This window comes from Pelodiscus sinensis, chromosome 10, assembly GCF_049634645.1.
Source record: "Pelodiscus sinensis isolate JC-2024 chromosome 10, ASM4963464v1, whole genome shotgun sequence".
Classification (NCBI taxonomy): Eukaryota; Metazoa; Chordata; order Testudines; family Trionychidae; genus Pelodiscus; species Pelodiscus sinensis.
The window spans coordinates 39,445,086-39,461,329 of NC_134720.1; the positions used below are offsets into that span (position 1 = coordinate 39,445,086).

At 42.6% G+C, this 16,244-nt stretch overlaps 1 protein-coding gene across 11 annotated transcripts in view; it reads right to left on the bottom strand.

The window, feature by feature from the left end:
* TNIK (TRAF2 and NCK interacting kinase) overlaps window positions 1-16,244 on the bottom strand; it is a 352,035-nt gene that overhangs the window by 146,430 nt on the left and 189,361 nt on the right. For all 11 annotated transcript variants that reach the window (XM_075937944.1, XM_075937946.1, XM_075937945.1 and 8 more), the window contains exons 3-4: window positions 9,716-9,772; window positions 5,340-5,465 (exon numbers count right to left, since the gene is read on the bottom strand). In XM_075937944.1, the coding sequence (XP_075794059.1) occupies window positions 5,340-5,465; window positions 9,716-9,772 (183 nt within the window). The remainder of the gene's footprint in view (window positions 1-5,339; window positions 5,466-9,715; window positions 9,773-16,244) is intronic.

Consider the following 16,244-nt stretch of genomic DNA (forward strand, 5'->3'; position numbering starts at 1 on the left):
TCCATGCTGCAGAAGAAGGTGAAAAAACCCTAGGTCATCGCCATCTCTAATGCCAAATGCTTTACCTTCCTCCTCCATTTCTTATTATGCAAGTGATTTTTATTTCCCTTTTATAAATGTGTTAGATTTGTAATACTGCATCTGTAATGTCAGGAGACACAGCAGAATATGCTGTGTGCAGCTTTCTAGTTGCAGGGAAATTAATTGGTGTAGTAGTTCATTATTTCTTTGCCGGTTGCTGTTATTGAATGGAGAACAGTCGAACTGAAAGACCTCTACACCACTTTGGTACTGCGGGGGAACGACAATATGTTGTCAGAAGCTTGCCTTGTTTCCGAGAGATCTTAATCTCTATTGAAAAAGCTCCCTTTTATGATTTCCGTATCAAGCCTCTCAGTGTCGATAAAGAGAATTACTTGGGCATTATCAGAAACAGTTTTATTTCAATAAAGAGCTGGTGAAAAATAAACAAGCCTTTATCTCCAAAGCAACAACCGATTAAATTGGAACGGGATGAGAATTCTATCAGATACCTCACACAACAGTGATTTAATACAGAGACAAAAGCGTTGCTCATTTCCCACTGTCAAAGGTGTTTCCCTCAAACACTTCTCATTCGCCTTCAGTACAGGACATATTCTTTCTAAAACACTAGCCACACAATCCCTTTTAAATGTAAAGAGGATGAAATTTAGCACGACTCATCAATCGCCTGAAAGCTTTACATTGCTATGATTAATCCCTTTGTCTTTAAGTAAAGGTCCAGACTCTGGCCAAGCTACTGAGTAGGTTGATTCATACATTTTTAAGGGACCATCGTATCATCTAGGCTGACACAAGACACAGGCGTGCAACCAGTTATTGAGCCCAAGGGGATGCAAATAGAGGTGTGGGTATAAAAAGCTTTCTCCCTTGCACAATTGTGGAAGGGGCTCAGCAGAATCTTAGGGGACAGTGGATCTCAAATGGTGGGTGCAAACCATTAAAATGGGGTCTTCAGGGCTGGCATGACACTTGCTGGGTCAAATGCAGAAGCCAAAGACCAAGACCAAGACCCACTTCCCCCACACTTAAGGCTGAAGGTAGGGCTTGGGCTTTGGCTCCATTCCCCCCCTTCTGGGGTTGTGTAGTGATTTTTGTTGTCAGAAATTGCAATACAATTTGAGAACTGCTGTTCTGGAGGAATCATAATTCCAGCTTATGCCTTCGTTGGTTCCAGCTGCCTGAAAGAAGTGGGGCTAATTTATTTTCCTGGGCCTTTCTCCAGGGCGGGAGAATCTGACAAAGGAGATTCTATTATGGGAGATTCTTTTTCTGTCATTATTTATCTTTGGCAAGTTTGAGTTGTTGTGGAGGCCCCTGGACAGGAGCTTTAGAGATAAACTTGTCTGACCAGAAAAGAGTTAATCAGACTGAAACCGCAACAAAGTAAAAACAGATTCCAACAGGTACAACTGGAAGAACATACTCATGAACCATCAACAGGGGGGCAGCCCAGAATCTTTAGCACTAAAGCATAAACTGCTGCCACTTGAGTTATAGGGACAGCAAGAGAAAGCTACTATCCCAGAGGCCAGATGGACCTCTAGTACCATGTGCTGGATCAGAGGGAAGGTCAAGGGGGAGCCTGCTTAAACTCTCCGGTCAGGGTAGTTAAGCACTGGCATGAATTGCTTAGGGAGGTTGTGAAATCTCCAGCACTGGAGATTTTAAGAGCAGCTTACACAAACATCTGTCAAGGATGGTGTAGCTCAGGGATGAGCAATAATTCTCACAGCAGGGCCACTCCACAAATTTTGGTAAGCTGTCAGGGACCTCACATTTCTTATTAAGCAAATTATGCCACCGAATTTCCAGGAGGTGTCTCAGGCAGCAGGACCCTATTTAAAGGGCTCATGGTTCCTGGTATTGGTGCTACCCTGCAACGGCCGAGCCACAAGCCCTTTAAATAGCCACAGCCACCCTGAGTGGTCACCGGGCAACACAGTAGTGGTGAGGCCGGGAGCCCTTTAAATAAGGTTCTGCTGCCTGAGACACCTCCTGGACATTCTGTGGCACCCACAGGAGGACATGAATAGTAAGTAGCCAGATGCAGCCCATGGGTTGGATCAAATAGTTAAGTGGGCTAGATCTGGCCCAGGAGTCACATCTTGCCCAGCCCTGGTCTAGATGGTGCCTTGAATGCAGAGGACTAAACCAGAAGACCTTTTGAGGTCCCTTCCAGTCCTACAGTTCCATCCAAATAGTAGTGCTCCCGTCCCACGTGGTGCCCCAGAAGATGGCAAAGGACACTAGGACCATTGAGCCTGTTCAAGAGAAGGTCAGCCTGGCATGGCACAGCTGAGCTGTCCCTTCAACATCAGCTGCTACAACTGCTCTGGCAGCTCCCAAAGGTTCCCTGTGCAGCATCGGATGCTGTGGTGGCAGCATGTAATGAATTTTATAGAAGGGTTGTCTTAGGCATGAGAACTAGGGATGCTGCAGCACCCCTAGGCTACCAGCCTACCACCTGCAAGATGTGGGCTCTGATGCTGCCTGGCCCTGTGACTTGCGAACCTGGCTGCCAGCTCCGTGTGATGGGGCTTTGCTTCCTGCCTCAGCTGGGGAGGAGCAGAAAGGAGTAGGAGGTTGGATTTCAGCACCCCCGCTCTTACAAAAGTCCCCACATCCCTCAGGGTTGTGTTTATTTATGGTGGCACCCTACCAAGATTTTCCTGAGGAACACAAAGCAACACAAAGGAAATGCTCATTTTAACAGCTTAGAAAGCTGCTAAACCTGAATAGAACTCCATGAGACAAAGAAAAGGCACTTTTCTAGAACAAGAGCTTTCTTTTTGCTGAATCGAATGGACCAGCACAAGCCAAGGATGTGCAAAAGGTTCTAAAAACAGACAGACAGACAGATATTGTAAGAACACTTTATAATGGAAAGCCTTAGACAACCTAAATACAGGGATCACTGGCAGCACCCCCTTTAGTTCAGCTATATTTTAGTCACAGATGCCACGGAAATCATGTATTCTGTGATTTTATTCCCATGACTTGTTGACATTTTGGCATGCGCATTCGACAAACATTTGAACCAATTTATCTGGGAACCTTAGAGAGCTGCCAAATAAAAGCCTGGGCTGTGTGAAACGCAAAGCAAACCAATGCTCTGTAACAGCTCTAAGGAGTTCAAACTAGGGATGTAAAAAGTAATTTAAAAACGTAACCGTGTATCTGCTAACAATCCTAGCGGTTACATGGTTAAACACACTGCGGGCTTGGTAGTATAAAGCTTATATATAAGCCCACCACCGCGAAGCCGGCTCCCTGGGAGTGGGGCCAGCAAGGAGAGCCAGCGCATAATCTGCAGCTGGGAGGGGAAGGAGCACAGAGCTGCCGCTGCCTGCAGTGGGCCCCACGGGGATGATTAACCATCTACATCCGGAGTGCAAAGGAGTATACCAGAGAACCTTCAGTAAGAGCTTTAGGCTGGGGTCTCAAATGCACAGCCTGCAGGCAATCCCTGGCTAGAACAGTTGTGCAATCTGTTCTGGTAATCTAGATGGGCTGGAGTAAGGGGCTGTCCATCTCCACCCCCCAACCCACATCCCTCCATGCCATTGTCCCATCCTCTCCCCCCTTGGCACCTGTTACCCCAACGGACACAGCCCTGGGAATTACGAGGGGAGTCTGGCGTGGGGCAACATCAGTGGTCAGGCTCCCCGCACTCTCTGCAGCAGTGGGAGTCGCGCATGGGGGCATACTCACTCTGCTGTGCTCTGCTTCCCCCCACCCGCAACACCCTAAGGCCACGCCCCTCGAGGGTTGAGGTTAGGTGCCATGGAGGGGAGAGGGCAGGGTAGTGTCAGAAAGGGGCAAGGCTTGGGGGACAAGAACAGACAACCCTACCTCCTTCCTCCCCCTCTCAGACTCCTGGGCCAGATTGTGACACAGCTCCAGCTGGGGATGGCTTGCTGGCCCTGAGTTTGAGACCCCCTACTTTAGGGCCAAATTTTCAAAAATGTTGACGTGTTTTGGTTGCTTCTTTTTTTGGGTATCTGCCTGGAAACAGTCCAATTTTCCACAATGATAGAAACCAGCCTTTCTGCACTGATCTCCTGTGGAATTATGGATGTTCAGCATTTCTCAAAAGACATGCCTCAGAACACCTTAAGTTGGCCACCCAAAAACTGGACAACCCCAAAATAGAGAACACTTTTCAAAAACTGGGTCTGAATTTCTCCCTCCCCACAATTTCATGGGAAAACTTTTGAGTTCAGGATAGAGTTTATAAAAAGTTTGGCTCAAATATGGCACCTATTATTTTTGCATCTGACCGTGGTTATCACAGCACAAATCACAGTTATCGTTACTTGCTCTGCAAGTGTTATTGAGACTATAAAACAATACCCGTGTTGCTGCATTTACATGACTTTCCCATTATTTTTAGTCATTTCAACACAACCATCATGTGATTTCCCCTAAAAAGTGCCACAATAAAAAGAGAAGATATAATTACAGATGATGATCTCAATTACACAGGTGTTACTCAATGGAGTACAGATTTACATCCGTGTAACACATCAAAATCTGGCACAGTCGGTATCTAGAATTCTTTTTTAATGTCTCTGATAGTACGAGATGAAGAACTAAATGGAACCCTGAACTGCAACAGCTTCACTGATGTTCCAGCTTTGGGTCTCTCCCAAACACGTTGCCAGATGCGGGATGGACATATGTCAATTAGGATCCAGACTGAGACCATGGTCATTTCTCTTGTGCAAGAAGATCTAGATTTGAACCAAATTCTCCCAAGTTTGGGGACCTGAGTAAGTAACTCACTGTGTCCCTGTATTCAAGTGAAAACAAGCAAGATAGAGAGGGATGGAAGAGAGTTTGAGACTGATCCTTAGAGATGCTGAGCACTTATAACTCCAAGTGAAGCCAGTGGGAGTGACAGCCTGTGGAGGTTCAGACCTCCAAGGCATTCAACTATTTAGCTTCAGTGTTGTAGTGAAACTTCTTTGACCAAACTTCCTTTTCTCCAGCACATCACTAAATTCCACCTGCATGTTTATTTTTGATTGAGTCCTGTATCAAAGGTCTAATCCTGCCTTTCTGGCAAAACAGGAGTGTGTTCCTTCACATCACAAGCTACAACCAGTTTCAATATGAAGATACAGCATAAACAAAGCAAATGGTTCCTAAATAAGGCAGAACAAGAGCTTTTGCAATGGGGGGGGGGGGGGGGGGGAAGAGGTGGGAGGTTAGACTACAATGAGAGGAAACTCAGTAGATCAAATCCCAAGGCTTATAAAAAGAAGAAGAAGATATTTAAAAGCACTGCCTACCCAGAGTTGATCATCCATTCCAGGTGGATTCTTTTTAATAAAAGCACCATAATATGTGGCTATATTTCGGTGATGAGAATACTTCTTTAGCATGTTAATTTCCTGTTTGATCTCCTCCTCTTCATCCTAGGATAAGAAAACACAAAACTCAGAGACACCAAAGAACACATTTCACAGATTATTCATTGGCGAGGTTTCTCTTCATTTTTGTTGCAGTTAGCCAATTTAGGCAGGCCACATGCCTCTCTTCTCCACCCTCCACCCCCACTAATTTTGCTTATGCGCTTTATTTAGGTCCGTGCTTTACAATGTGACATATGTTCAGTCCCAGTATAAATAGGTATAATTCCAATTTAAGGCAATGGGTTCCGTGGCTGAGTCTCACAAGGTTAAGAATTATGACTACACACTGTGAAAAAGGTAATGTGAATAGAATAGAATAGAATAGAATAGAATAGAATAGAATAGAATAGAATAGAATATGAAAGTGAGAGTCGGCTAGGGCACTCTTCTGCAGGAGGAAGTGGGTCACACTCCCAGCCAGGCTCTCCTGAAGGCTACTGTGCTAAGCAACAGGCAGGTGAAAGGGGCTAGCTAGGGGAGGCCCCCCACCAGTCTGGGACTGTAAGAAATTTAAGTTACTTTCATTTCTGCATAGAATCATAGGACTGGAACAAACTCGAGAGGTCACCCATCTAGTCCAGTTGCCTACACTCATGCTATGACTAAGTATCTCTCGACCATCCTTGTCAGGTGTTTGTCTAACCTGTTCTTTAAAATCTCCAGCTATAGAGATTCCACAATCTTCCTAGGTAATTTATTCCAGTGTTTAATTACCATGACAGTTAGGAAGTTTTTCCTACTGAACAACCTAAACCTCCCTCCCTGCACTTGGATTACTCTAGAAAACAAACTTAGGCTGATGTCTATATCAAAGACATGTGAAATTTGAGATTTACATGTACAATTATCACAAGCATATACACTCTGTGACTGATTTAGGTAGGCACTGGGACAGCTATCCAATCCAGATAATTTCAGAATATTCTTAGGAGGACAAATTCAGTACTGGTGGAAACTTCTGTGGAGTTGGAGTCTCTTACCGGCAGGTTCAATTTGGCTTCCAAAACGGTAAGAGTTGAACTAGTCTTCAGCTAGGAGAATTATGAGGATACACATTTTGGGGTTCTATCTTTTCCCCAGTTTGCTTTGTTTGCACTGGATTTGATCTGATCTAGCCTAATTTTATTTTACATTGTTTCTAGGATTCTAGTATTTTGACATCTCGGTGTCTATAGAACAGGAAAGAGCAGTGAACACATTGCTGATTAGCTTTATTCTAAAGAGCCCTGAATAAATGTTACCTCCTTCCCTGTCTATTACCACCCCATCTGTTTGGTTCTGACTTCAGTTTTATAAACTAGTAAATAAAGAGACGCCCTGGTGATCAGCTAATCTACAAACATGGGCTCTTCCTAAACAACTGTATTTTCTGACCAGATGTCTCCCAACACATGGCCAGAAACACCGATTTCTTTCTTTACTACAGAGAGTGACCAAAATTACCATAAGCTTTCAGGTGTAATGCAGAGAAGAGCAGTAAAAATGATTAAGAGACTGGAAGAACTGGCATGAGGAAAGGTTAAAGTGAGCTAAATATGTATTGCTTGGGTAAACAACAACCACTTCTATTGTCTGCAAGGTTCCCCGCTCCTGGCGTACAAGGTTCCGAGTAAGGACAAGTGTATATATGCAATGTTGCAGCTGTGTGATTGCAGCATGCCTGGTGAAGACCTCTATGCCAATGGACAAAATAGAACTGTCTCTATCCCATTGACATAACAGAACCATCTCTGAGAATTGCAGAAGTTATGTCAGTGTGTTGCCTGGGGGTGGGTATTAGTTATACCAACATAATATGTAGTGTTGACATAGCCTTGGATCAAGTCTACACTAGACCTGGAAGTTCGATTTAAAGTATACAACTCCAGATACGTAGAATATGTATCTAGAATCTGCTTACTTACACTGAGCTTGGTGCTGTCCCCACAGCGACAGACCAATAGGAGCAAATGCTCCCATTGGCTTCCCTTACTCCTCACAAGAGCAGGTATACCAGCCATCAGCAGGGGCATCCTCTGAGTTCAATCAAACTCCAGAAGATCAATTGCGACAGCTACAATTTTCCACGGAGTGAAGACCAGGCCTTAAACTTATTACAGAGTAACCTAAAAGCCTTCCTTTCCCCTATTATTCTACGGTTCTACCAGAAACTTTTGTTTGGGTTCATTTGCCCAGCATAACAGAAGCATCGGTTGGCAATACAACAAGCACATAGACCGACAAAAGATGATTCAGCCCACTATTTTTCCTCACAACAAAATTAGATTCCAGCCCACCTCTACTCCTAAACATCCCATCCCAGCTAGAAAGATACCTGGCTGCTGTTTTGACAAGTGCCATATACTTTAGGAGTTCAGAATTAAGGATGTTAATTATCAGGTAATTGACTAATCGAATAGTCGATGCATTGTAGCTGCTCAATCCTACAGTTAAAGCTTCATAAACCAGACAAAAACAGCAGTCTTATTTCCATGCTTTTATCTCCATCAGTTTTATTACAATAATCTCTGTGAAGTAGGTCACACTGTATGTACAAGGGCCAGCTCCTTCAAAATTAATCTCGGTCCATAATTCAGAGATCATAACTACATGCTCTGATCAAATGCAGTAATTTGTGGGTAGCTTTCTACAGCCTATTGTACCATACAATTAGAGGGAACATAGTTTAAGGACAATTAAGCACTGCAATCAAAAGCCTTAGGGGTTCTACAGAACAAGTTCACTTTCAGAGAGGAGTTAGTGATGGGAGTTGATGGAGTAGCTGTTAGCTGATTTATCACACAGAGATTTTCCATTGTAAAGCACAGATGACTTCTTGATTTGAATCTGCATCTTTCTTTCTGCAAAAACAAGGATTCCTGTAGCACTTTAAAGACTAACACATTTATTAGGGTATGAGGGCAAAAGCTTTCATGATACTTGCAGTCTGTTGTCATTTGCATATTTCTCCTAGCTGGGGTTGTTTGATCATTAGTAGGAGGTGAAGCAAAACAGAGGCCAGGCTGTGGCAGGTTTTCTACTTTTCACAGATTTGTTTTTCAGAATTATTTAATGTACATTTAAAAAATACTCTGTTTTTAAATAGGAGTACATGCGACATAAGAGCTAAACAGAGCACCCAGTCAATGCCAAATGTTTGGATTTGGATCTTTAATGTTTTAGGTTTTCACATCTGTTAGAATAAGAAAAGCAGGAAACAGAGTACTTGCCATCCTGGCCTTCCTAAAACAGAGTCAAAAGGAAAACTGACAATTGTTGCTGAGTTTTGTTGGCTAAGCCCTGCCCGCATTTCAATTCAAATTGTAATAAGGTAGATTCAGATTCTGAATCTCCCAGATCCAAACCCATTCTTGGGTGATGATTCAGATCCCAAAGGCTCCTGTTTTCAGATATGGCCAGAAAGGGCCAGGAATCTTGCAAGATCAACTTGTCTGATTAGATTTTCACTACTTTCTTCCAAAATCTGTAGCAGCAGCTGATGAAATTATGGGGTCACTGAATGCCACTACAACACAAATTTACCTCTAGTTTGGCCTCAAAAGGGAAATTTAGGCTTCAGACTAAAATTTAATCCAGGCCAAAACATTATCTCTTGGGATCATCATTTACACATTTTTGCCATGTTTGCTACAAAGTGGTCTTGCTTTCTGCCAAATCTCATCTGCCCATTTCCTTTATACCTGAGATTCTGAGGTGAATTACACTAGGGGATATTTGTTTCCACCCCATTTGAAATTATTTACTGTTAGCTTCCATTTTTCTCTCTAAGTCAAATCTAAACTTGCTTGTGAGGCCTATTGACTACTCATATCTCTATGTAGCCACGTAGCTTTGTACATGTTGTACTCCTGAAAACTAATTCAGAAATGTTAATTAAAAAAAATAAAGGTGGGAGGATCTGGATCAAGTCCTATATTCTGAAAACCGTAATTTCAGTTAAAAAAACAAAACCTTGCTCACAAATCTGGTATTGTTTACCCAGGCAGGAACTTTGAACGGCATGATTCTTTCTTGAATATCCCTCTTACTAAGTAACCCTCTGAAACGCATCTGTTTAGTTTTCCAAGAAGTACAACAATTACATTGCTTTTTATCCTGTGGCTTTTGGGGAAATAGATTACACTTGCTTCTCTCAAGCAGAATTCTTCCACGAGTCATCACATTGTTTCACATGTGACTTCCCTACCACTCCTGTTAGTAATTCATGGACATAGAAATAGCGATATAGAAATAAACCAAGTAGGATACATTACCCCGGTGACGTCCATAACCTTAATCGCAGCAAGCTGCCCTGTTTTAACATGACGACCCTATGAAAGAAGAAAAGGAATAGTTTAATTTGTATTGCATTAGATTATGTAGTGACACCAAAAATTCATTGAAATAGGTCCCAATTCTGTAAAAGCTTACTCAGTCCCATGGATGTTAACAGGGCTACTTATGGGTATGTCTACACTACCCTCCTAGTTCGAACTAGGAGGGTAATGTAGGCATACCGCACTTGCAAATGAAGCCCGGGATTTGAATTTCCCGGGCTTCATTTGCATAAGCCGGGGGCCGCCGTTTTTAAATCCCGGCTCATTTGAACCCTGTGCCGCGCGGCTACACGCGGCACGAACTAGGTAGTTCAGACTAGGAAGCCTAGTCTGAACTACCTAGTCTGTGCCGCGTGTAGCTGTGTGGCACGGGGTTTGAACGAGCCGGGATTTAAAAACGGTGGCGCCCGGCTTATCATAGAATCATAGAATAATAGGACTGGAAGGGACCTCAAGAGGTCATCGAGTCCAGCCCCCCGCCCTCAAGGCAGGACCAAGCTCCGTCTACGCCATCCCTGACAGATGTCTATCTAACCTGTTCTTAAATATCTCCAGAGAGGGAAATTCCACCACCTCCCTTGGCAATTTATTCCAATATTTGACCACCCTGACAGTTAGGAATTTTTTCCTAATGTCCAATCTAAACCTCCCCTGCTGCACTTTAAGCCCATTACTCCTTGTCCTGTCCTCAGAAACCAAGAGGAACAAATTTTCTCCTTCCTCCTTGTGACACCCTTTTAGATATTTGAAAACCGCTATCATGTCCCCCCTTAATCTTCTTTTTTCCAAACTAAACAAGCCCAGTTCATGAAGCCTGGCTTCATAGGTCATGTTCTCTAAACCTTTAATCATTCTTGTCGCTCTTCTCTGTACCCTTTCCAATTTCTCCACATCTTTCTTGAAACGTGGCGCCCAGAACTGGACACAGTACTCCAGCTGAGGCCTAACTAGTGCAGAGTAGAGCGGCAGAATGACTTCACGAGTTTTGCTTACAACACACCTGTTGATACAACCTAGAATCATATTTGCTTTTTTTGCAACAGCATCACCCTGTTGACTCATATTCAACTTGTGGTCCACTATGACCCCTAGATCCCTTTCCGCCATGCTCCTTCCTAGACAGTCGCTTCCCATCTTGTATGTATGGAACTGATTGTTCCTTCCTAAGTGGAGCACTTTGCATTTCTCTTTATTAAACCTCATCCTGTTTACCTCTGACCATTTCTCTAACTTGCTAAGGTCATTTTGAATTATGTCCCTATCCTCCAAAGAAGTTGCAACCCTACCCAGTTTGGTATCATCTGTAAACTTAATAAGCGTATGCTCTATCCCAATATTTACATCATTGATGAAGATATTGAACAGTACAGGCCCCAAAACAGACCCTTGAGGAACTCCACTTGTTATCCCTTTCCAGCAGGATTTAGAACTGTTAACAACAACTCTCTGACTACGGTTATCCAGCCAATTATGCACCCACCTTATCGTGACCCTATCTAAGTTATATTTGCCTAGTTTATCAATAAGAATATCATGCGAGACCGTATCAAATGCCTTACTAAAGTCTATCCACCGCTTCTCCCTTATCCACAAGGCTCGTTATCCTATCAAAGAAAGCTATCAGATTAGTTTGGCATGACTTGTTCTTCACAAACCCATGCTGGCTATTCCCTATCACTTTATTACCTTCCAAGTGTTTGCATATGATTTCCTTAATTACCTGCTCCATTATCTTCCCTGGGACAGACGTTAAACTGACCGGTCTGTAGTTTCCTGGGTTGTTCTTATTCCCCTTTTTATAGATGGGCACACTATTTGCCCTTTTCCAGTCTTCTGGAATCTCCTCTGTCTGCCATGATTTTTCAAAAATCATAGCTAAAGGCTCAGATACCTCCTCTATCAGCTCCTTGAGTATCCTGGGATGCATTTCATCAGGACCTGGTGACTTGCTGACATCTTGCTGAAATTCAAATCCCGGGCTTCATTTGCAAGTGCGGTATGCCTACATTACCCTCCTAGTTCGAACTAGGAGGGTAGTGTAGACATACCCTAAGTGAGTAAGGCTTTCCAGGAGTTGGCCTGAGATGAGTAACCTCTTGCATATTGCAAGTCTAACATGAATTTGTCACTATATCATTGTTTCAATAACACTGTTAACCATCTTATTGCTTTGGCTGCATTCCCAACATTACTGATTTTTCCTTGAGTACAGTGAAAGCTTTGTTATCTGGCACGCATACGGAATGAGGGTTGCTGGTTAACTGAATGTGCTAGATAAATCTTATTGCTGTGCACCTGCCCCTTACCAGCAGATATGGGGGAAGGAGGCGCCTGTTGATGATGTCAGCCAGCAGTGCCGGCTGTCAGAAGATCCACAACCACCAAGTAGAGAGGCAGATGGTCAGGCACGTGTGCCTGAAGATGCGGTGGTATTGTGGCTGGGCAATGCAGATTAACAAAGTCTTCCAGTTAACAGAGCGCTGGATAACAAAGCTTTCGCTTTTGAGGTATTGTGAGAAACTTCCATTCCAGCCACCAAGTGTTTAATCAAGTACAGGTCAAACTTTTCTAGTCCAGCACCCTCCGGACGTGACCGTTGCCGAACCAGAGAGTTTGCTGCACCACAGGAGGTCAATATTATCTAGTAGCATTACCAACACTTCTATTGCTTACTGGATTCTTAGAAGACATTTAGAGGTAAATTAGAGCTAAAAAACAGTACAGAACACTGAGAGCCAGGACTGGTGGTAAACAAACTTTTGGGGACTGCGGGAAAAGTTGCCACACCCATAATAAGTGGATATCCAACTAAAATCATGCCGAACCATGGAAGTTGCTGGACCAGAGAGTGCCAGATTAGAGCAGTTTGACCTGTACTGGAGGATTCTTAGTGCTTGTTACATTTTCCCCACAAACAAGAGCTCTGTTAGCTTCACTCTGTCCTAAACAACACTGCCCTTCACATTCCAGCACTGAGCCTCACTCAAGCAAAGATAGTCACCTTGTTGCAAACTGTCCATTATGGATAAATGCCGACGAGAGTACAGAATGACACTAAATTCAGTCCATTTCCATCCTGAGCCAGTGTGTGAACCCAGCTCTAAGAGTAACATGGTAACACACTGAAACAGGTACCCTCTGACCATTCTCTTTTCATATAAATCAGAGACAAAGACAACTGTCCAGTCAGGGCCTGATCCTGGAGAACTGCTGGATATGTGGAACTCAATCCCCAGAATAGAACATGATGCCATTTGGTGACTTCATATCAACAGAGTTTTGAACAGAGCAGAAAGCATATTCATTTTATCTATAGCAAAAAAACAAACACCCAAACAAAACCATAAAGAATATTATAAAAAAATCTATTTTTTTTTATTTCTACTCTGAAGCAAAAGTTCACTTTGTGATTGGGCAGAGGAGTGACTAAGATACCTCAGAGACTACACTTAGATGCTAACTGAGGTCCTGGAGATGGAACAAATTAATGGACTTGATTTGATGTGGACATATTACAAGACAGACAACAGGCTAATCAGCGTAACATTCAACTTCTGAGGAGCTGAGCCACCATGAATGTGCTCAGATGAAAATTAGTCTTTTTTTAAATATCACAAAGGAATGTCAAACCACTCAAGGGTTTAAATTCTTGGCCAAACGGAAGGATGACTCTATCGAGACGACTTGGTAGGTACAATAGATATTAGCATATTTATGATCATTCCTGGAAGGTAAAATGTAAAATGAGTTTTCAATGTCTTAGTTTAGGAATCTAAAGGAATTTTTAAAAACAAATTTGCTATTTCACCACAAGTATATTCTAGGTCACTCTTTGTACTTTTTCAAGCTTCAAAGGGAAAACTGACAGACTTCCTTTTCTTTTCTATTACATTTCACTTTTTGGTTCACATGCATTAGCAAAAAACTGTTGTGTTTTGATGCAGATTGTTGCAAGGGAAGCTTTATATCCAAAATATCCCATTTCCACTGAATTAAAATAATCAATAATGAGTAATCATAAATACAATACACCGGCTTCATGAGTGTAATGTTATCTAGGTCAATTGATGATGCGGAAAGAAAAGGATACAGAGAACCAGGTGTGTATCACTGGCAATGGCATCAGAGGCCCATGCTCATCCCCAAAATAAAAATAACGGAACAGATAAATACAGGGAGAAAGGGGAAAGCCAAGAGTGAAGAGGAATGCTCAGCAGGCCTCACAAGTGAATAGTACAGCAGCTTCATCTTCTGGCCCTGTGCTTTAAATCTGGATTATCTGTGGCAAGGACAGTGACTCAAGAATTGTACCTTCAGCCCCTTCTGGTGCTGCAGCATGACAGAGTAACTGAACTGCTTTATTGCTTACACCATTACCTTTCAAGATTGATGACTGCCACTGATACTTAGATAATTCAGGAATACAGGTAATACAGACCAGATTATAAACCCACCAGGCTATGTCTAGACTACATCCCTTTTTCGGAAAAGGGATGTAAATTAGACGTATCGCAATTGCTAATGAAGCGGGAATTTAAATCTCCCCCGCTTCATTAGCATAAAAATGGCTGCCGCTTTTTTCCGCACAGAGCTTTGCTGTAAAAAAGCACCAGTCTAGAAACTGATCTTGCGGAAAATAAAGCCTTTTCCGAAAGATCCCTTATCCCTTATTTCGCAAGATCAGCGACTAGACTGGCGCTTTTTACTGATTCAATGGGCTTTGGATCAAACCTATACTGCTGACGATCACATGTTTAATCTCCACTGAGAATGGCATATCTGAACACACAAGATGATCGTTTTATTTCACAAACATTTCATATTATGATATTTTAAACCACGGTTTTAAATGATACCTACATCTTTGGATTCTGACAAAACTGTATACGATTCATTGCAATATGAGTTGATGGTAGCCCTTTATTTTTGGTAACTGATAAAGAGTCGTAAGAAGAAGATTGTTGGACAGTAGTCGAGTAGGTAATTTCTTGAGGGAAAAATGAACGTCTGCACGTGCATTGCGGAGGAGGGGGCAAGAAGAAGAAACCAAACAGTTGACTGTGACTGTCTCTTAAAAATAGCAAACCACAAATAAGAGAGTTGTTCAGTCAGAATGTGTCAGCAGACAACGTCACAATGGTTCCAAAACCAACCCCCACTAGCAGTGAAACAGAGAAGCTGAAGTTTAAAAAGCGAAACCATGAAAGGGTTCATTTTGTTGCGCTTTCTGACCTATGAGGCACAGCTACTGAGCGGCTAGTGCATATGCAAACTGCTCACTTTTTTGTTACATTCTACAGCACTGTCTATTTTTATACCATAATGAAGTGCTGCATTTTGCTCAGTGCTGATTTCTTTCTTCCCACAAATGAATCACACATTATATCAAAACTGCTCACATCACATGTTCTCTTTATCTCTCTCTTTCTCACACACACACAGAGCAAGCGTGCAAAGTGTAAACAGGAAAGAAAATGAAAAGACAGGGTGCATTCTCCAAGGAAATGTGTAGGCAACTATTTCTGCATTGGTGCCAATAAAGAAGACTCACACATTTTCCTAATGATTGTTTCCAGCACAGCAGCACCCAGAAGCCCCAATGTGCAAATGTAAAGTGAGAGAGACCCTGCCCTGCTGAGCTTACAATACATAGACAGATGGTAGAAGGGGAAATGGTTGAAGGCACAGCAAGAAGTGACTTGTACAAGGTCACATAGAGAATCAGTGACAGAGCCAGAGGAATAATTCAAGGCTCCTGAATACTACATGTTCAAATTCTGTTTGAGGCTTAGCTGCTGCTCCCAGACAGAGGCACGTGCCTCCAATTTGCGTATGGTCATGTGATTTTAATAAAAGAACTTCAACATCCCACAGTACGATTCAGTAGTTTGGCAACTGTTAAATATTTTGTCTTTTTTATAAAATGAATATTTAGTTATTTTAGAATATCTACTGGCATGAGGTCATAGGAGACAGTGCCTCTCAGTGCTGGATGAGATCTGCAGGTGGAACAAGTTACGAAGTAGAGCTACAAGGTCACCTTATTGCATATGACCTTAAGTTCCTAGAAAGTTTTCCACTGACTTGAAAGGGCCAAGATCAAGCCCCACAGAACCAAACTTGCACTGGGAACAAACTAGTGTGGAAAGTCATGCATGTGAAGAATCCCCAGTGGCACCAGGACAGGGTTAGTGTCATGATGTGGTGCTGTTTGCAGCATGCTGACACAACTTCAGGACAACAGGCTGTGCCAAGGACATCCCAGAGTTCAAAGCCTTTTAAGTCAGACAGTAGAACCTTTCAGTCTATGGCCCAGGAGTTCTCATGCTCTACTTCCATAAAACTGAAGGGCTATGTCTTCACAGCAGCATTATTTTGGAATAATGTCAAATATTTTGAAATAAATTCAAAATAACGGGCTTCTTATTCTGACTCCTGTAACGCTCATTATATGAAAAGTAAGGGA